The following is a 13,779-nucleotide window of genomic DNA, read 5'->3' as shown; positions in this document are numbered from 1 at the left end:
AAGCAGGGTGACAATACACAGCCCTGATGTACTCTTTTCCCAATATGGAACCAGTCCGTTGTTCCATGTCCAGTTCTAACTGTTGCTTCTTGACCTGCATACAGGTTTCTCAGGAGGCAGGTAAGGTGGTCTGGTATTCTCATCTCTTGAAAAATTTTCCAGTTTGTTGTGATCCACAGTCAAAGGCTTTAGCATAGTCAATAAAGCAGAAGAAGATGTTTTTCTGGAACTCTCTGGCTTTTTGTATTATCCAACAAATACTGGCAATTTGATCTCTGGTTCCTCTGTCTTTTCTCAATCCAGCTTGAACATCTGGAAGTTATCAGTAGTTCATGTACTGTTGAAATCTAGCTTGGAGAATTTTGAGCATTACTTTGCTAGTGTGTGAGATGAGTGCAACTGTGCAATAGTTTGAACATTCTTTGGCATTGCCTTTCTTTGGGATCGGATTGAAAACTGACCTTTTCCAGTCCTGTAGCCACTGTTGAGTTTTCCAAATTTGCTGGCATATTGAGTGCAGCACTTGAACAGCACCGTCTTTTAGGATTTGAGGTAGCTCAGCTGTACACACAATGTACAGCACAAACATTTCTGCTCTACAAAGACACGATCAGAATGAGAAAAGCCACAGATTGAGATAATTACAGAAGACATATCTGAGAAAGGGCTGTTATCCAAAACATACCAAGAACTCTTAAAACATAACAAAAAGTAAATGAACAAGATTTTAAAGTGGACAAAAGATCTGAAAACACACCTCACTGAAGATACACAGATGGCAAACAAGCCTGTGAAAAGATTCACCACGTCACACGTTATCAGGAGGAAAATGGAAACAGCAGTGAGCTACCCCTAAGCACCTCTTGTGGGGCCAAAACCCCACACCTGACACACCCAAGGCCAGGGAGGACGCGGTGCCCTCCCTCACTGCTGGAGGGAGCGCAGAACGGCACAGCCATTGTGAGGGATGCACTGCGGTCTCTTTCAGACTGAACATACTCCCACCATACAATCCAGCAGTTGTGCTCCTGGCGGGGGGTGGTTACCCAAAGGAGCTAAAAACTTAGGTCCACACAAAAACCTGCACACACACATCTATGGCAGCGTTTTCTCTACAACTGCCAAAACTGGGGAGCAAACAAGATGCCCTTCAGTAGGTAAAGGGATAAACAACGGGGCCAATCTGACAATGGAATATCGTTTCAGCACCAAGAAGAAATGAGCCATCAAGTCAAGGCCTGGAGGAACCTTAACGAATATGGTAAGTGAAAGAAGCCAGTCTGAAAAGGCTACAGACTGCTTCCAACTACACAGCATTCTAGAAAAGGCCCAACTCTGGAGACAGTAAGATCAGAGGCTGCCAGGAGAAGGGCTGGGAGGGCTGCCCAGGTGGAGCTGTTTTAGAGCAAACCCGTCTGTATACCACCATGGTATCACTGTCATTACACGTCATGGTATCACACGTCATTACACGTGCATCTCAACACACAGGCTGTCCAACACCAGGAGTGACCCCTGGGTACACTGTGGACTCGGGCGGGGGTGAGGCAGCCGTGCAGGCTTCTCAGCTGTAGCAGCTGCACATCTGGTGGGGTTGCTGACAGAGGCGGAGGTTGTGCGCATGGGAGGTGGGAACCCTGTACCTTCCCATCAACTTTCCTGCAAACCTAAGACCGCGCTAAGAAATAAAGTCTGTGTAAGACAGAGAACCATGTTATCACAGGAAGTCCGGCAGGAAAAGGAAGCTGCGGAAAAGCAGGGCCATCAAGTGGAGGGGCCACGGGGCAGGCGGAGGGTAGCGCCAGGGCCTCCGCGTGAGCCCCACCCTGGCCAGCAAGCTACGCAGCTTCCGGTGCCCACTGGTAAGTTCACAGCCTGGTCCTGGGGAGACGAGGGGCTGTCTAGTGCCTTCTCTTTCGGAGCTCTCAGTCCTTGTGGACGGGACCAGTGACAAGCCAGTGATGAGAACGTGCAAATGCACGTGCACAGGCATGCACATATGGGTGTGCACACACACGCGCGCACACACACACACACACACACACACAGGCCACAAACCGAGATCAAGGCGGAAAACCAGGGGGCACCGCCTCAGCCAGACAGCATGGCAAGAGGTCAGCAGGGTGACGCTGGTGCAGGGAGCTGAGGGCTGAGGGTGCTGGGAGTCCAGAAGCAGGCTCTCCAGGTGGAAGGGACTGGAGGGGTGGTGAGGAGGTGCCCACGAAGGGGCCCAGACAGGGGGACAGGGAGGGGCGGTGGGGGCCAGGAGGGCCTTGGGCAGAAATGACAAGCCCTGCCCCCAGGGTGTGGGAGGAGGCGGCTTGAGGAGGCTGCCCACCCGGGCGGGGTCAACCCTGAAGCCTGCAGGCCTGAGGATGGCTCTGCAGCGCCCCTTGTGGCCGGGCCGCCTGTCAAGAAGCCTCCAGGGACCCACAGCCCTGAGGCACCAGTTCCTCCCACCATCGGTGCCATGCTGAACCCAGCCCCCCTGCTGGGCCTCTGCACCGCCACCCCTGCCAGGACCACTCCTCACACACAGCCACCTGCTCGCTCTGCTGCTGACACTGCTCAGATGGTGGCCGTCCCGTCCCTGACGGCCCTCCTGTGCCGCGTGTCCCTGCCCCTCGCACCCCAGCCCGGGGACACTGCCTGGCGTGAGGCAGGCACTCAGGCCTTGCCAACCGGACTCGTGCCTGGACTCCCTCTGGCTCTGGTCTGCTGGCCCCTCCGGGGCTTCCGAACGTCTTACAGGTGTTTCCAGAGCCGCGTTCTTCGCCGATTTTGCTGCCTGATCTGGGTCCCTAGTTGAGGACCCCTGCTGGGGCTGGCACCAGGGCTAAGCGGGCAAACGCACAGTTCACAGAACAGCGTGATGGCTGGCACCTAGCCCTGACACCCAGGTGCTTTGTGTGGAAGAGTCCAGGGCAGACAACAGGGAACCATGTGACGACCCCAGTGACCACACCGACGTCCTTGGGGGGCTTTCTCATGAGCTCTCCCTGCCCTCTCTGGTCACCTGCACTCTGGCCAGTTCACAGCAGGTGGCAGCCGATGAGGTGAAATCCAGGCGCCCCACCCCTGGACACGGAAGCCCCACAGCCCACAGGCCTCGCCCCCACAGTCATGGGATGAACCCAAGCGAGCGGGGCCCCTGGTGGCCTCATGGTGATGGTTCTCGGGCCGCCACACCACGCTCTGCCCCGCGGGCCTGGCCCCGGGATTTCTGGAAGACAAGGATGGAATGCAGAAGGTTCCAGACCAACCGCTAACCTAACACAGAGGTGGAGTAACAGCGGACCCAGGTTTCAGAGCAAGCACGGGAGAACGCGACTTCCCCCCAGGAGAGGAAGTTCTTCCACAGGACAGAAACGCAGGCAGCAAGGGGAGGTGCACGCCTGTGACTCTGCACTCTCCTACGTGCACATGCAGGCACTCACACATTTGTAGTAAACTTGTCTGTGAACAAGCTCCTTAGGAGGAGCTGTCACCCTCAGCTCCCTGACCTCCGCAGGCCCCGCGAGCCCTCTGCAGCCGCCCGGGGCAGGACGGTACTGGTCAGCCAGGCTGGTGTCCCCAAGGGGGCCCAGGGGCTTGTGTCCCAGGGGACCTGGCCTCGTGGGAGGGCGACAGGTCACCAGAGAATGAGTTCTTGGGGAGAGAACGGCAGACACGAGACACCGGGGCGCTGAGGGGACTGGGCGGGCATGGACTCAGGCTCTACCGAGCCTCCCCCAAGCCTCTGCCCCAGCCACGCTACCCGAGAACCGAGACAGCCGCTAGAGGGGCGTCATTGATGTGGGGCGGGGGGCAGTGTGGGGGACCTGTCCAGGCCCCTGCCCAGGCCACCTAGACACAGCTGTGTAGACTGGGCCCAGCTGTGCCGGCCCAGCAGCCTTCTCGGGACCAGTGTGGACAGAGTGGCACTGAACGGCGGACGCCTGAGGACAGGCGGGCAGGGCTGTGCTGTGACGTGCGAAGCCCTGGGCTGTCCCGGGACAGACACCACTCCCGCTCAGAGGAGGGCGCTGGCCAGCACAGCTCACACTTCACAGCTCCTCCCTCACGTCTCAGTCCCCTTGCCCCCCTGCTCAGGGCCTGACCCCCAGAGCCCACCCTCCCTTCCTGACACAAACAGACCTGAGCCCAAGGTGAGGAGCTCACGTGGGCCTGCCCCTCATGTGCGGGCTCAGGAGGCCTGGACGGGGCACCCTTGTCTGTTTCAGACACAAGCTTACCCTCCCTACCGAGGGGCGGCCGCTCTAGAAAAGCCACAGGTCATTCTAATCAGGACACGTCTATTCCAGGTGAGAGAATCTTTAATTACTAATGAGATGGTATTTTGGTCTCCTAACTATGAGATCTGTGAGCTTCGAGAACGTTTCCTTCCAAACACTACATAAGGTGCCCCGAAGCAAGCCCGACCTCGGCCTGGCGTCGCCTCAACCTGCTGCGTGTGCTGAAGAGCAGACTCGAGCTGAAGCCTGAGCCGGCAGAGCAAGTAGCCAGCGATCCTCAGAGGGTGGGCCCTGCCGCCCCTCCCTCCTTGCTGGGGGACCATCTCACGTCAGCAGCCCCTCGGCCCTGAGTGTGTGAGAAGTGCCCTCCTTACAAAGACAATGCCTACACGTTTAAGCAAAGAGTCAGCCCCTGCAGGGTCCCAGGCCGACGGGAGGGTGGCTGTGCAGGGAGCTGGGTGGGCCTGTGCCGAGGCCTCAGCGGCCAGCGAGCTCCAGCACTTTCTGCACCATGGCGCCGATGCCGTCGTGGATGTGGTGGAGGGCGGTGTCGCACATGAAGGCCGGGGTCGTGACCACCTTGTTCTTCTGGTCCACGTGAGCCTCGTGCACACAGGTTATGGAAAAACACCCGCAGCCAGGACCAGGACAGTCTGGTGTCCAGCGCCACCCCGCACCCCCAAAAGTGCCTCCTCCTCCTGCGCCACAACAGCACCTGGAAGGGGCTTCCGGCACTGACTGCGCTGCTTCAGCAAAGACCCGAGACCAGCCAGCGAGCTGCCGAGACCCCACAAACAGAGCGCCGCTTCCTGACCACATCCCTTGGGAAGCCACTGGGGGGCCAGCTACAGGGCATCTCCACACCACACAGCCGCCACCCCCCCAATCCCCGCCATGAGCCCAAGACCGTCTCCTCGCCCCACCCACGGAGCCCGAGTCTGGGGTGTGCTGAGCTCAGCGGGCACCACTGAGGGGACGTGGGAACAAAGCCACTGGGCAGGGGCGGCATCAGCCTTGCTGCCCACCCATCACTCAGGTGCCCTGGGCACCCCCGCGCTGCAGTACCCCAGGGCAGCCCCGATGGGCCGGAGGGGGTCCCCACACCGCCCCAGCTCTTGGAAGGATATGGTCACGTCCATGACACAGTGCTTGGCGCCCAGAGCTTTGATGACCTCCGCGGTGCCGGCGTGCGGCCACTTGCCGCCTTCCTCCTGCTCATGTCCCACAGTGACCTCGACGCCTCTGAGGACTTTGGCCGCGAGCACGGGAGCAATGCAGCACAAGCTGAAAGGGGACAAGGGGTCAGCTCAGGACCAAACGTGGCCGCCCGGCCTGGGGCACAGTGAGGCCCCTGGGGAACATAAGCCTCAGAAAGGAGCGTGAACCCGTGCGTGGGCTCTGCCGGCTCCGAGGGCTGCAGTCTGACCCCAATCCCAGGCTGCCCGCAGTGACAGTGACCGGCGGAGCGTGGGGCAGCGCAGGGCCCAGCGCCAGGCTGGGGAGCCTTGGGGAGCCGTCAGCAGAGGCCCCGGTTGCCACGTGTGCACCAGGCGCCCGCAGTGTCCTGTGTCCCAGGAAGACCGTACACGGCAGCACTATCTCTGGCTGAGGCTTTCAGCCGGTTTGTCACACAACAGAGAAGCTGAACGGTACTGACCGGCTCCAACCCGACCACCTTCTCTGGAGGGAGAGGAGGGGGCTGGGGGACGCAGTCCAACCAGCAGCCTCGCCTGGCCTGTCGAGTGGAGGCGAGGGCCCTGTCCTGGTAGCAGGCCTAGCCCACCCCTGCCCCCCACAACAGGCTGTCCCCAGAGGCGCCCAGCAGTTTCATGGGGACACCCGCCACGTGGGTGCCTGCTCCAAGGTCCTGCTCTTCATCGGGGGGCTCCTGACCGGCAGCCCCTGGGCCCCTGGATCAGCAAACACTGAGGCCCAGGGGAGCCAGGGCTGCACTAGTGCCCTGCTCCCCAAGAAAGCACGTGTGACACCCACCACAGCAGCTCCAGGCCTGGCCGGTCCCACTCCCCTGGCCCCAAATGCCCCCAGGGGGCTGCGCCGCACCTCCTCCACCTGTTCATCTGGTCCTAAGCTGACCTTAAAGGCCGAGTGTGCACCCCCTATAATAAAATGTCATAAGAATGTACCTTCACACTAGTTGGTACCACAGCATCTGGGAACAAGATAAATCCCTGCTGCCTGGACCAGGTGAGTGTCATCGGAACCAACGTCTTGGGGGCCTGTCATGTCACCAAGTCATAGGCACCTAACTCAGCAGGCGATGCCCAGAGGTGCACGCTGGGCCGTGGAGGCCAACGCAGGCTGCCAGGGGCTCCTGCAGTGCGGGGACAAACGCAGAGGCCTGGCACAAAGCTGGCTGGACCCCGATACTGTCCGTGCTCCTGACGAGCGGGCCAAGGAGTGATGGGTGGTTGCCTTGGAAGGAGGATGTGAGGGGTCCTGACCTGGCAAGGGCGTCTTGCTCATGGTCGAATGACACTGCCACTTTTAGAAAGAAACAGGCGAGCTGCTGTAGGAGGCACTGAACAGAGCTGCCCAGAGTGACCTGGCAGCCAGCACAGGGCGATGTCCCCGCCCCGCGCCCTCCCCCTGGCTCCCGTGCAGCTCGGCTGAGGCGTCCGCTCACTGGAGCAGGAGTGTCCGCTGGGAGGTGAAGGAGCGCCCGCCGGAAGGGGGTCGGTCTGCTGGGCACCCGTCCTGTTCATCGTGTCGTTGAATTGTTAGAGGAAGCACGCAAGGTGCTTGTCTGCACGCGCAGGCCCCGCCTCAGCGAGGCGCCAGGGCTGATCAGCTGGGCTCTGCAGCTGCTCGGCACCGCCTCCACGGGCAGTCGGAGCATCCAGGGTCTGGGGTGGAGGTGTTGTCTGGGCACATGCCCTCCTGGGCTGTAGCCGCTGGCACAGGAGGATGTGTGTCCTAGATGCTGAACCCTTGGTAGGCTGTCCTCTCCAGCCTCTGTGCCCCCTCCAGACTGAGCACTCTAACCACCTCCTTCTCCAGTTGGCCAGGAGAAAGCAGCAAGCAGCTGTGATGGAGGCCTGGCAAGTTTTGCTTTCAGTGCGTCTGTGCACCACTGTGCTCCTGGGAGGACTTCCCCAGTCAGGGATGACCCCAGAGCACGCGACACACGCGCTCCAGCATCGCTGTCTCAATAAAGCAGAACCGAGGAGCCCCCTGGGGAGGCCTGTGGACAGGACAGCCTGACAAGCAGGTCTGATGATGGCGTGGCCATTTCTTGTCTCTGAGAGCCTCCTGGTGTGAGTTATAGCCGGCCTCGCAGTCTGTTGGGACCAGGACTGAGGACCAAGGACCGGGCAGTGTGGAGTGGCTGTGCCCTGAGTGTGGGCCCAGTGTGTGACCGCCACAGGATCTAGTCCCCAAGGAAGCTCAGCTGTGTCACAGGGGCCGGCATGGTTCTTAGGGCGGCTGTGGCTCCAGGAAGGACAGGCCAGCTAGCTGAGGGGCCGCCTGAGCCAGGAGCGAGGAGAGGCCTGGCAAAGGCTGAGGCCAGAGCAGGACCAGAGAACCTTCTAGACAAGGACAGACTCACCCTCTCCCCTCACTGTTACGCCACCCAGAAACATTAATGTAACCACACAACTTCAGAATTCTCAGAGCTGGAAGGCTTTGTGAACTCACACAAAACCCCGAGTTACACTGAGAAAAGGGCCGAGAGTTTCCAAATCCACACAGCTCCAAGCCCAGCACCTGGCTGGGGGACCCGGCGCGGCCACGCCGCGGGCTCCACCACAGCCCTCCCACCGCCCCACTACGGCCGCCCCCCCAGCCACACCTACCCAATGGGCTTTCCGGCCTGGTGGAATTCCTTCAGCACGCGCTCCACGTCTCTGTTGACCTTGCAGGTGCCGCCATCCACGGCAAATGTGCTCCTGCCACGAGAAGAGGGCTCCTCAGACCTCAGGGCTCCACCTCCACCTGCCTGGGGAGCACCCCCTCCTGCATCCCGAGTGCTCTGTCAGCTTCTCAGCAGCTGAAGGAAATGACACGTGTGCAGACACGTGTGGGTGCTCAGCCATCTGCTCGGTCAGCCCCAGAGCAACAGAACGTGCCGTTGGCCTGAAACCCACAACGGAGCCTGCACGGCACTAACAGGGATGAGGGTCAAGTCAAACAAGACCCATCTTCTTCACAGAACAAGAGCACCGAGGGTCTGGATGGTCCCCCTCCAGCAGGTGGGCTCAGACCCGGCGACACCACAGCACTGTCTACCATGAGCCCCCTCCTGGCTCCCTCTGCCAGGCTCACGTGGCCAAGGCCTCTGCCCCGGTAGTTTCTCAGGCTGTGTGAGAGCCTCAAAATGGGTCAGACTTTACACTCTGACCACACGCACATCAGCTAAACCCCATGAGTGATGAAGAGTCCCAGAAACTCGTCAGCTCCACGTCACTACATGATGGCTACCCGTTAAGGGACGAGTCGCAGCTTTAACTGAAAAATACAAAGTGCAGAACAAGAGGCTACCATCTTACGGGATTTTTAAGACAAGTGTGTGAACCTAGCAGGACATAGATTTGGCAATGGTGCTGGAGAGGGGTGCTGGGGCCCCCTGCAGGAAGAACTGGGGTTCCACAGGGAACAGGTCACACTGAGCTCACCTGCTGCCCCACATGCACTGCACAGACCACTGGCAAGGAGCTGGCCTTTCTTCTGGAAAGGTCAGAGAGAGAGCTCCCCGGGGGCCTGTGAGCTCACAGACAAGGATGCTTCCTCACGACCGCGAAGTCACCCCAGGCGGGTCATGAGCCACACCAGGGACACAGCCCCAACCCCCTCCCCGCCACACACGCAAGGACACACTGGTGCCGCTGCCCTCAGACTGGGCAGGGTCTAGGGATGGGGCAGGCTCTGTGAATCCAGCTCATCCTTCAGAGACGGAAGCCGGGTCCCGCCAGAGGGACAAGCCCAGCCGAGGCAGACGAGACCTGCTGCCTCCCGCGAAGAGGCTCGGGAGCACAGAGACGGTGGGGAGCACAGAGACAGTGGAGAGCACCCCAAGGCTGGCTGTGAGAGGCACTGGACACGAGGCATGGCAGGAGTGCGGGAGAAGGACTGTGGAAACCGCTGGGAATGTGGAGAGAGGAGGCTCTCCGGTGACGTCCGCGAGCAGAGGGGAGCCTGGAGGTGAAGGACCGAGGGCAAGGATGGACTCAGGGAATGGAAGCGCCTCTGCCCTTGCTCCTGGGGGCACGACACCTGGGCAGACAGACTGCCAGCTGGGAGGCCATCGTGCTGCAGCAGAACCACCACGAGTGAGCGGCTCAACTGAGGAGAATGGTGGTGTTGGGCACGACGCACTGCGCTGGAGCCCCAGAGCCATGGGCGCAGCTGTCTGGGGCCTCCTGGCACAGCCCCAGCTGCAACGAGCCCCTCCGTCATGGGAGCAGCAGCCCTGCGCAAGGCGGAAGGGATGTGCTGGGCCCGTGAGGCCAGCCTAAGAGGACTTCCATGAAACGTGGAGAAGAGACTTAAAGGAACGGAGAACAGAAAGAGGACCTGAAAGCCAAAACACGTCACGGCTGCGGTCATGACGGCCTCCCGGCTCAAGGTCCAGTTACCCTCCTGTTCCCCACGGGGCAGAAAGAACAGGGAGGCCGGCCTCATCACGACCATCCTCCAAATGGCCCCACTGGGAAGGAAGGGCCATTTCCCCACTGCAAGCTCCACAGGAGGGTGGGTGTCTGTGGGGAACAGCTCCGGGGAACAGCCCCCCAACTCCACGCCTGATGGCCTGGTCTGGGAGCCTCCTCCCTCCAGGGTCCCCTGTCCTGGGGCAGCTACATCGTCACTGTCCCCCCACAGCTGCTCCTGTCACCATCGTGTCCCCACCTAGCGCTCCGGGGGAAAAGAAGGAAAGCCCGAGTGGCGACACATACAGGTTCTTGGCAGCCCCGAAGCCCCCGGGGAAGATGGCCGCGTCGTGGTTGACAGCAATGAGCTTGGCCAGGTCGGTGATCTTGCCTCGCGCGATCCTCGCCGACTCAATCAGAACGTTCCTGGGGATGAGCAGAGGCCCCAAAGGGTCAGTGCGGACTCCCTCCCTCAGTCCCTCAGCATGGACGGGGGTGGGGTGGAGCTGCCATGACACAAGAGGACCCATCCTCCCAGCTCACAGGCCGCAGAGGGACAGGGACCACCGCGGGTCTACACTCAGTCTCCGGACCCTGTCAAATGGCGCTTCAGAACCACCACACCCAGTCATTCAGACGCCAGCGTCAGGCAGGGCCACCAGGTAGCATTCAGCGAGCACAACAGATGGGGACGGAACCATGAGCAGAGCCTTAAGAGGCAACTTTGAGGGACCAGCCGCAGCGGGAACTTCTCCCTGCCCTGTGGGCAGCCCAGGGCCAGGGTCCTGATCGGGGGTCCTCAGTCCCAGGAGAGGGCACCACACCTCCTTCCCACCACCCCGTCCCTCACTGTCTGCACCCTGGCCTGAGGGCACCTGGGAAACACAGCCTCCAGGGGCCGTCACCCCACAGCCCAGGCAGGACGGAATCTGAAACCAGGGCTGCATACCCTCAGAACAGAAATGCTGGTGGGAGTTGCTCACAGATATCTGGGGCCCAGGCGGGTGGATGAGGTTCAAAGCCAAAGGAACGCACACGCCTTAGGTCAGAAGGCACGTATAAGAGACCCGCGGGGAGACCCGCCTTCACTGTTCCTGTTGCGTGGGAAGTGAGAACACCCCGAGACCCGGGACAAGCCCAGGACCACAGCTGTGACGCCCACCTGAACACGGACTTGGCTCACAGCTAAGACGAAGCAACTGTGGGCGGGCTCTTGGGGCGTTTCAACCCGCCCCGTCCACACCGAGGGATGAGGCAGGGGGCTTGTACCTGGTCTCGCCCTCGGAAGGCTGTCCCTTGATGTGGTCAATCACGTGCATCTGAGGGACATCAGGGGCGAAGATCTGGACCTCGGCCCCCCCGCGGCTCAGGTGGACCAGGATCCTGCATGGGGGGGAATCAGACCAGACTGACCTGAGCCCAGCCCAACTTTACCTGCCCACAGGGGTTTATAAACACAGGGTTTCACCTGACTGACATGTGCACATGCCTCACCCAGGTTAAGTCTCCTTGCTCTGAAAATAGTTACAGCTGGCTCGCTAACAACCCAAACGCCCTCCATGTGAGTCGCTGTCACTGACCTGGCCTGAGGAGACCAGCCAGTGCCCAAGCTCCTTCTACAAACCAGGGTGTGGGGACGGGCAACCACCTGCGGTCACAGCCTGGATGTCTGGGTTCCCAGGCGGCCTCTGGGCACTCGTCCTCCCACAGGCCACCTGACAATGGCCTTGAGGGCTTGAGGGGGGCTCTCGGTCCTCCTGGTCCCCTCAACCTTCCCCTCATGGGGGTGGGAGGCAGGAAGACACACAGGCATCCTGGGGGCTGCTGATGATAGCAGCGTTGCCCAGGACTGCTTGGTGCCAGCCCAAGTCCAAACACTGGCGTGTGATCCATCCCCGGCAGGGCTGTCACCATCCCCTTCCAGGGAAGAAGGTGGCATGAGAGCATGACCCCAAGAGAGATCACAGCCATCTCCTGGCAGGGCTGGGAACCCCTGCATCTGGTCTCCGCTCCCTGGACCTCATGTTCATTCAACCCACGAAATTCACCCCCTGTCCAGCCAACATCAGCACACGCTGGCCCCTCCCAATGGGAGGGCTCAGCGGACACACCAGCGTCAGGGTCCTCTGGGGCCAGTGAGTTCCCAGGCTTGGGAGAGGGGTGTTCCCTAACCACTACCTAACTCTCCCGTCCAACTAACTTCGAATCTCACAGCCTCTTCAGTCCTGCTCACAGTAACTTCTCAGATAAATGAAAAGCCAAGATATAAACTACTTGGTAACTGGCAGGCTACAGCAATGACATCTGTCTACAGCGAGGTCATTGCACCACCCTTCACAATCACGCTGTAAACACGGGATGGAGCTCTATCTCCAAAACACAGGATCTTGTGATTCCAACGTGTGTTACACAGGGGTGTGGAAAAACAGGAGGGGAGAGGGTGTTTAATGCTGAGTGACAACATCACAGGTGACGCTAAAAAGCTTATTTTGTGCCTCCCTGTATTTCACATGCATGATTTCAAACGTTTTCCTTCACGTCCACCATGGTCTCTGCCTTTCTAACCAGAAGGAAGGTTTCTCCAGACGGTTCAGGAAAAGGGGGACCGGCCCTCCCGAGGGTGAGCCGCCCGGGGGCTTACGATGAGGCCTCATGGAGCTCGGTTCCATCGTAGACCCCGCATCCAGACAGCACCTGAAGGGATGGAGGGCCGGTCACCAGGGTCAAGGAGTCCGCCGGGCGGCCGACCGCCTCCAACGGGGGGAGAGGCCGATTTCGGGGGGCGGGAGAGGGCTGGGGAGCCGAGGGAGGGCGTGGATGCAGAGGAGCCGATCGCGGGCAGAGACTGGGTGGGAAGGCGGGCCTCAGCCCTCGGCTCCCACGGCCCCTGGTTCCCATCTCCCCAGGTGCCCGCGTCCGCTCACCACTGCAACCCTGGGCCCGGGGCGCGGCGCGGAGGCGTGGAGGGCCGCGCGCGAGGAGGGCGCCGGTCCGCCGAGGGGCAGCGGCCATAGGCCGGGACGCGGCGCGAACCCGGGGGTCACCGCCAGCCTGGACGCCGCAAGAGCCCTGAGTGCCGCCATGCTACGCGAGGAGAGCAGGGTCACAGGTCACGGTGGGCGGGGCCGCGCCTGCGCAGTAGTCCGTTAGTCGGGCTCCGCCCCGAGAGCGACAGTGGTCCCACAGTGGTCTGCGCGGCCTCGCGCGCTGTCTCGGCTCCGCGCCGGTGTCCCCGGGGCGGGGGGGACGACGTAGGGTCGCAGTCCCCGAGAAGCACCGTGCGGAGATACTGGTTCCGGAAAATTAACTTCAGTGTCGCCATAAGGCCTCAACGTGACTGGCGACACTGGCGACACCAAATGGCCGGTGCCCGCTTATCCAACTCTCATCCACGCCCCCCTTTCCGGTTCGCTGAGTTGGGACGGAGTAAGGGTCCCAACTTCAGCTGCCTGGCGACCTTACCCCGCCAAGCTCCCCCCTCTTTCCCCAACCCCCACCCTCGCCGCTCTTCGCGTTTCCGTTGACCCGGTTGTGCAAGGAGAAGGTCAGGTAGAGGCCAGGTCTTTGCGGAGAAAGGGCTTTATCCCACGGGGCCAGGTAAGGACCAGGGGGTGAAGCTCAGATGTGTGTACCTCAGGGCTTCCAAGGGGCTGTTTATGCAGAAGTAAGAAGCAAGAAGGGAAGGGTAGGATAGATGGAAAGTGTCTGCGTAGCCTTATGGAGAGCACTGCGCTGGGGCAGTGGCGGCACTTCATGCCTCTTCCCAGGTCCATGTGCAGACTGTGAATAAGACACGGTGGGTCTTCGGCCCTTGACGACTAAAGTTCACTATCCTTCATTCTGGTCTTTCATGTGTCTGCGTGATTCTTGGTCAGAGGGGCTGTCAGTAAGCTGTTTCCCTGTTGTTCGGTTGTGTCTGACTCTTTGTGACTCCATGG

At 60.7% G+C, this 13,779-nt stretch overlaps 1 protein-coding gene across 1 annotated transcript; it reads right to left on the bottom strand.

Annotated features, from left to right (window-relative positions):
- Positions 1–4,298: 4,298 nt before the first annotated feature.
- GATD3 (glutamine amidotransferase class 1 domain containing 3) lies at positions 4,299–12,958 on the bottom strand. Its single transcript, XM_043474534.1, has 7 exons — positions 12,766–12,958; positions 12,483–12,535; positions 11,111–11,224; positions 10,148–10,267; positions 8,051–8,143; positions 5,363–5,519; positions 4,299–4,841 (listed from the first exon to the last, which is right to left on the bottom strand). Exons 1-7 carry the CDS (start codon positions 12,922–12,924, stop codon positions 4,713–4,715), a joined length of 825 nt encoding a protein of 274 aa, XP_043330469.1. The 5' UTR covers positions 12,925–12,958; the 3' UTR covers positions 4,299–4,712.
- Positions 12,959–13,779: the final 821 nt, after the last annotated feature.

This window comes from Cervus canadensis, chromosome 7 (assembly GCF_019320065.1).
Source record: "Cervus canadensis isolate Bull #8, Minnesota chromosome 7, ASM1932006v1, whole genome shotgun sequence".
NCBI classification, from domain to species: Eukaryota; Metazoa; Chordata; class Mammalia; order Artiodactyla; family Cervidae; genus Cervus; species Cervus canadensis.
Note: the sequence above shows the minus strand (reverse complement) of the source record. Positions and strands in the feature narration are given on the sequence as shown.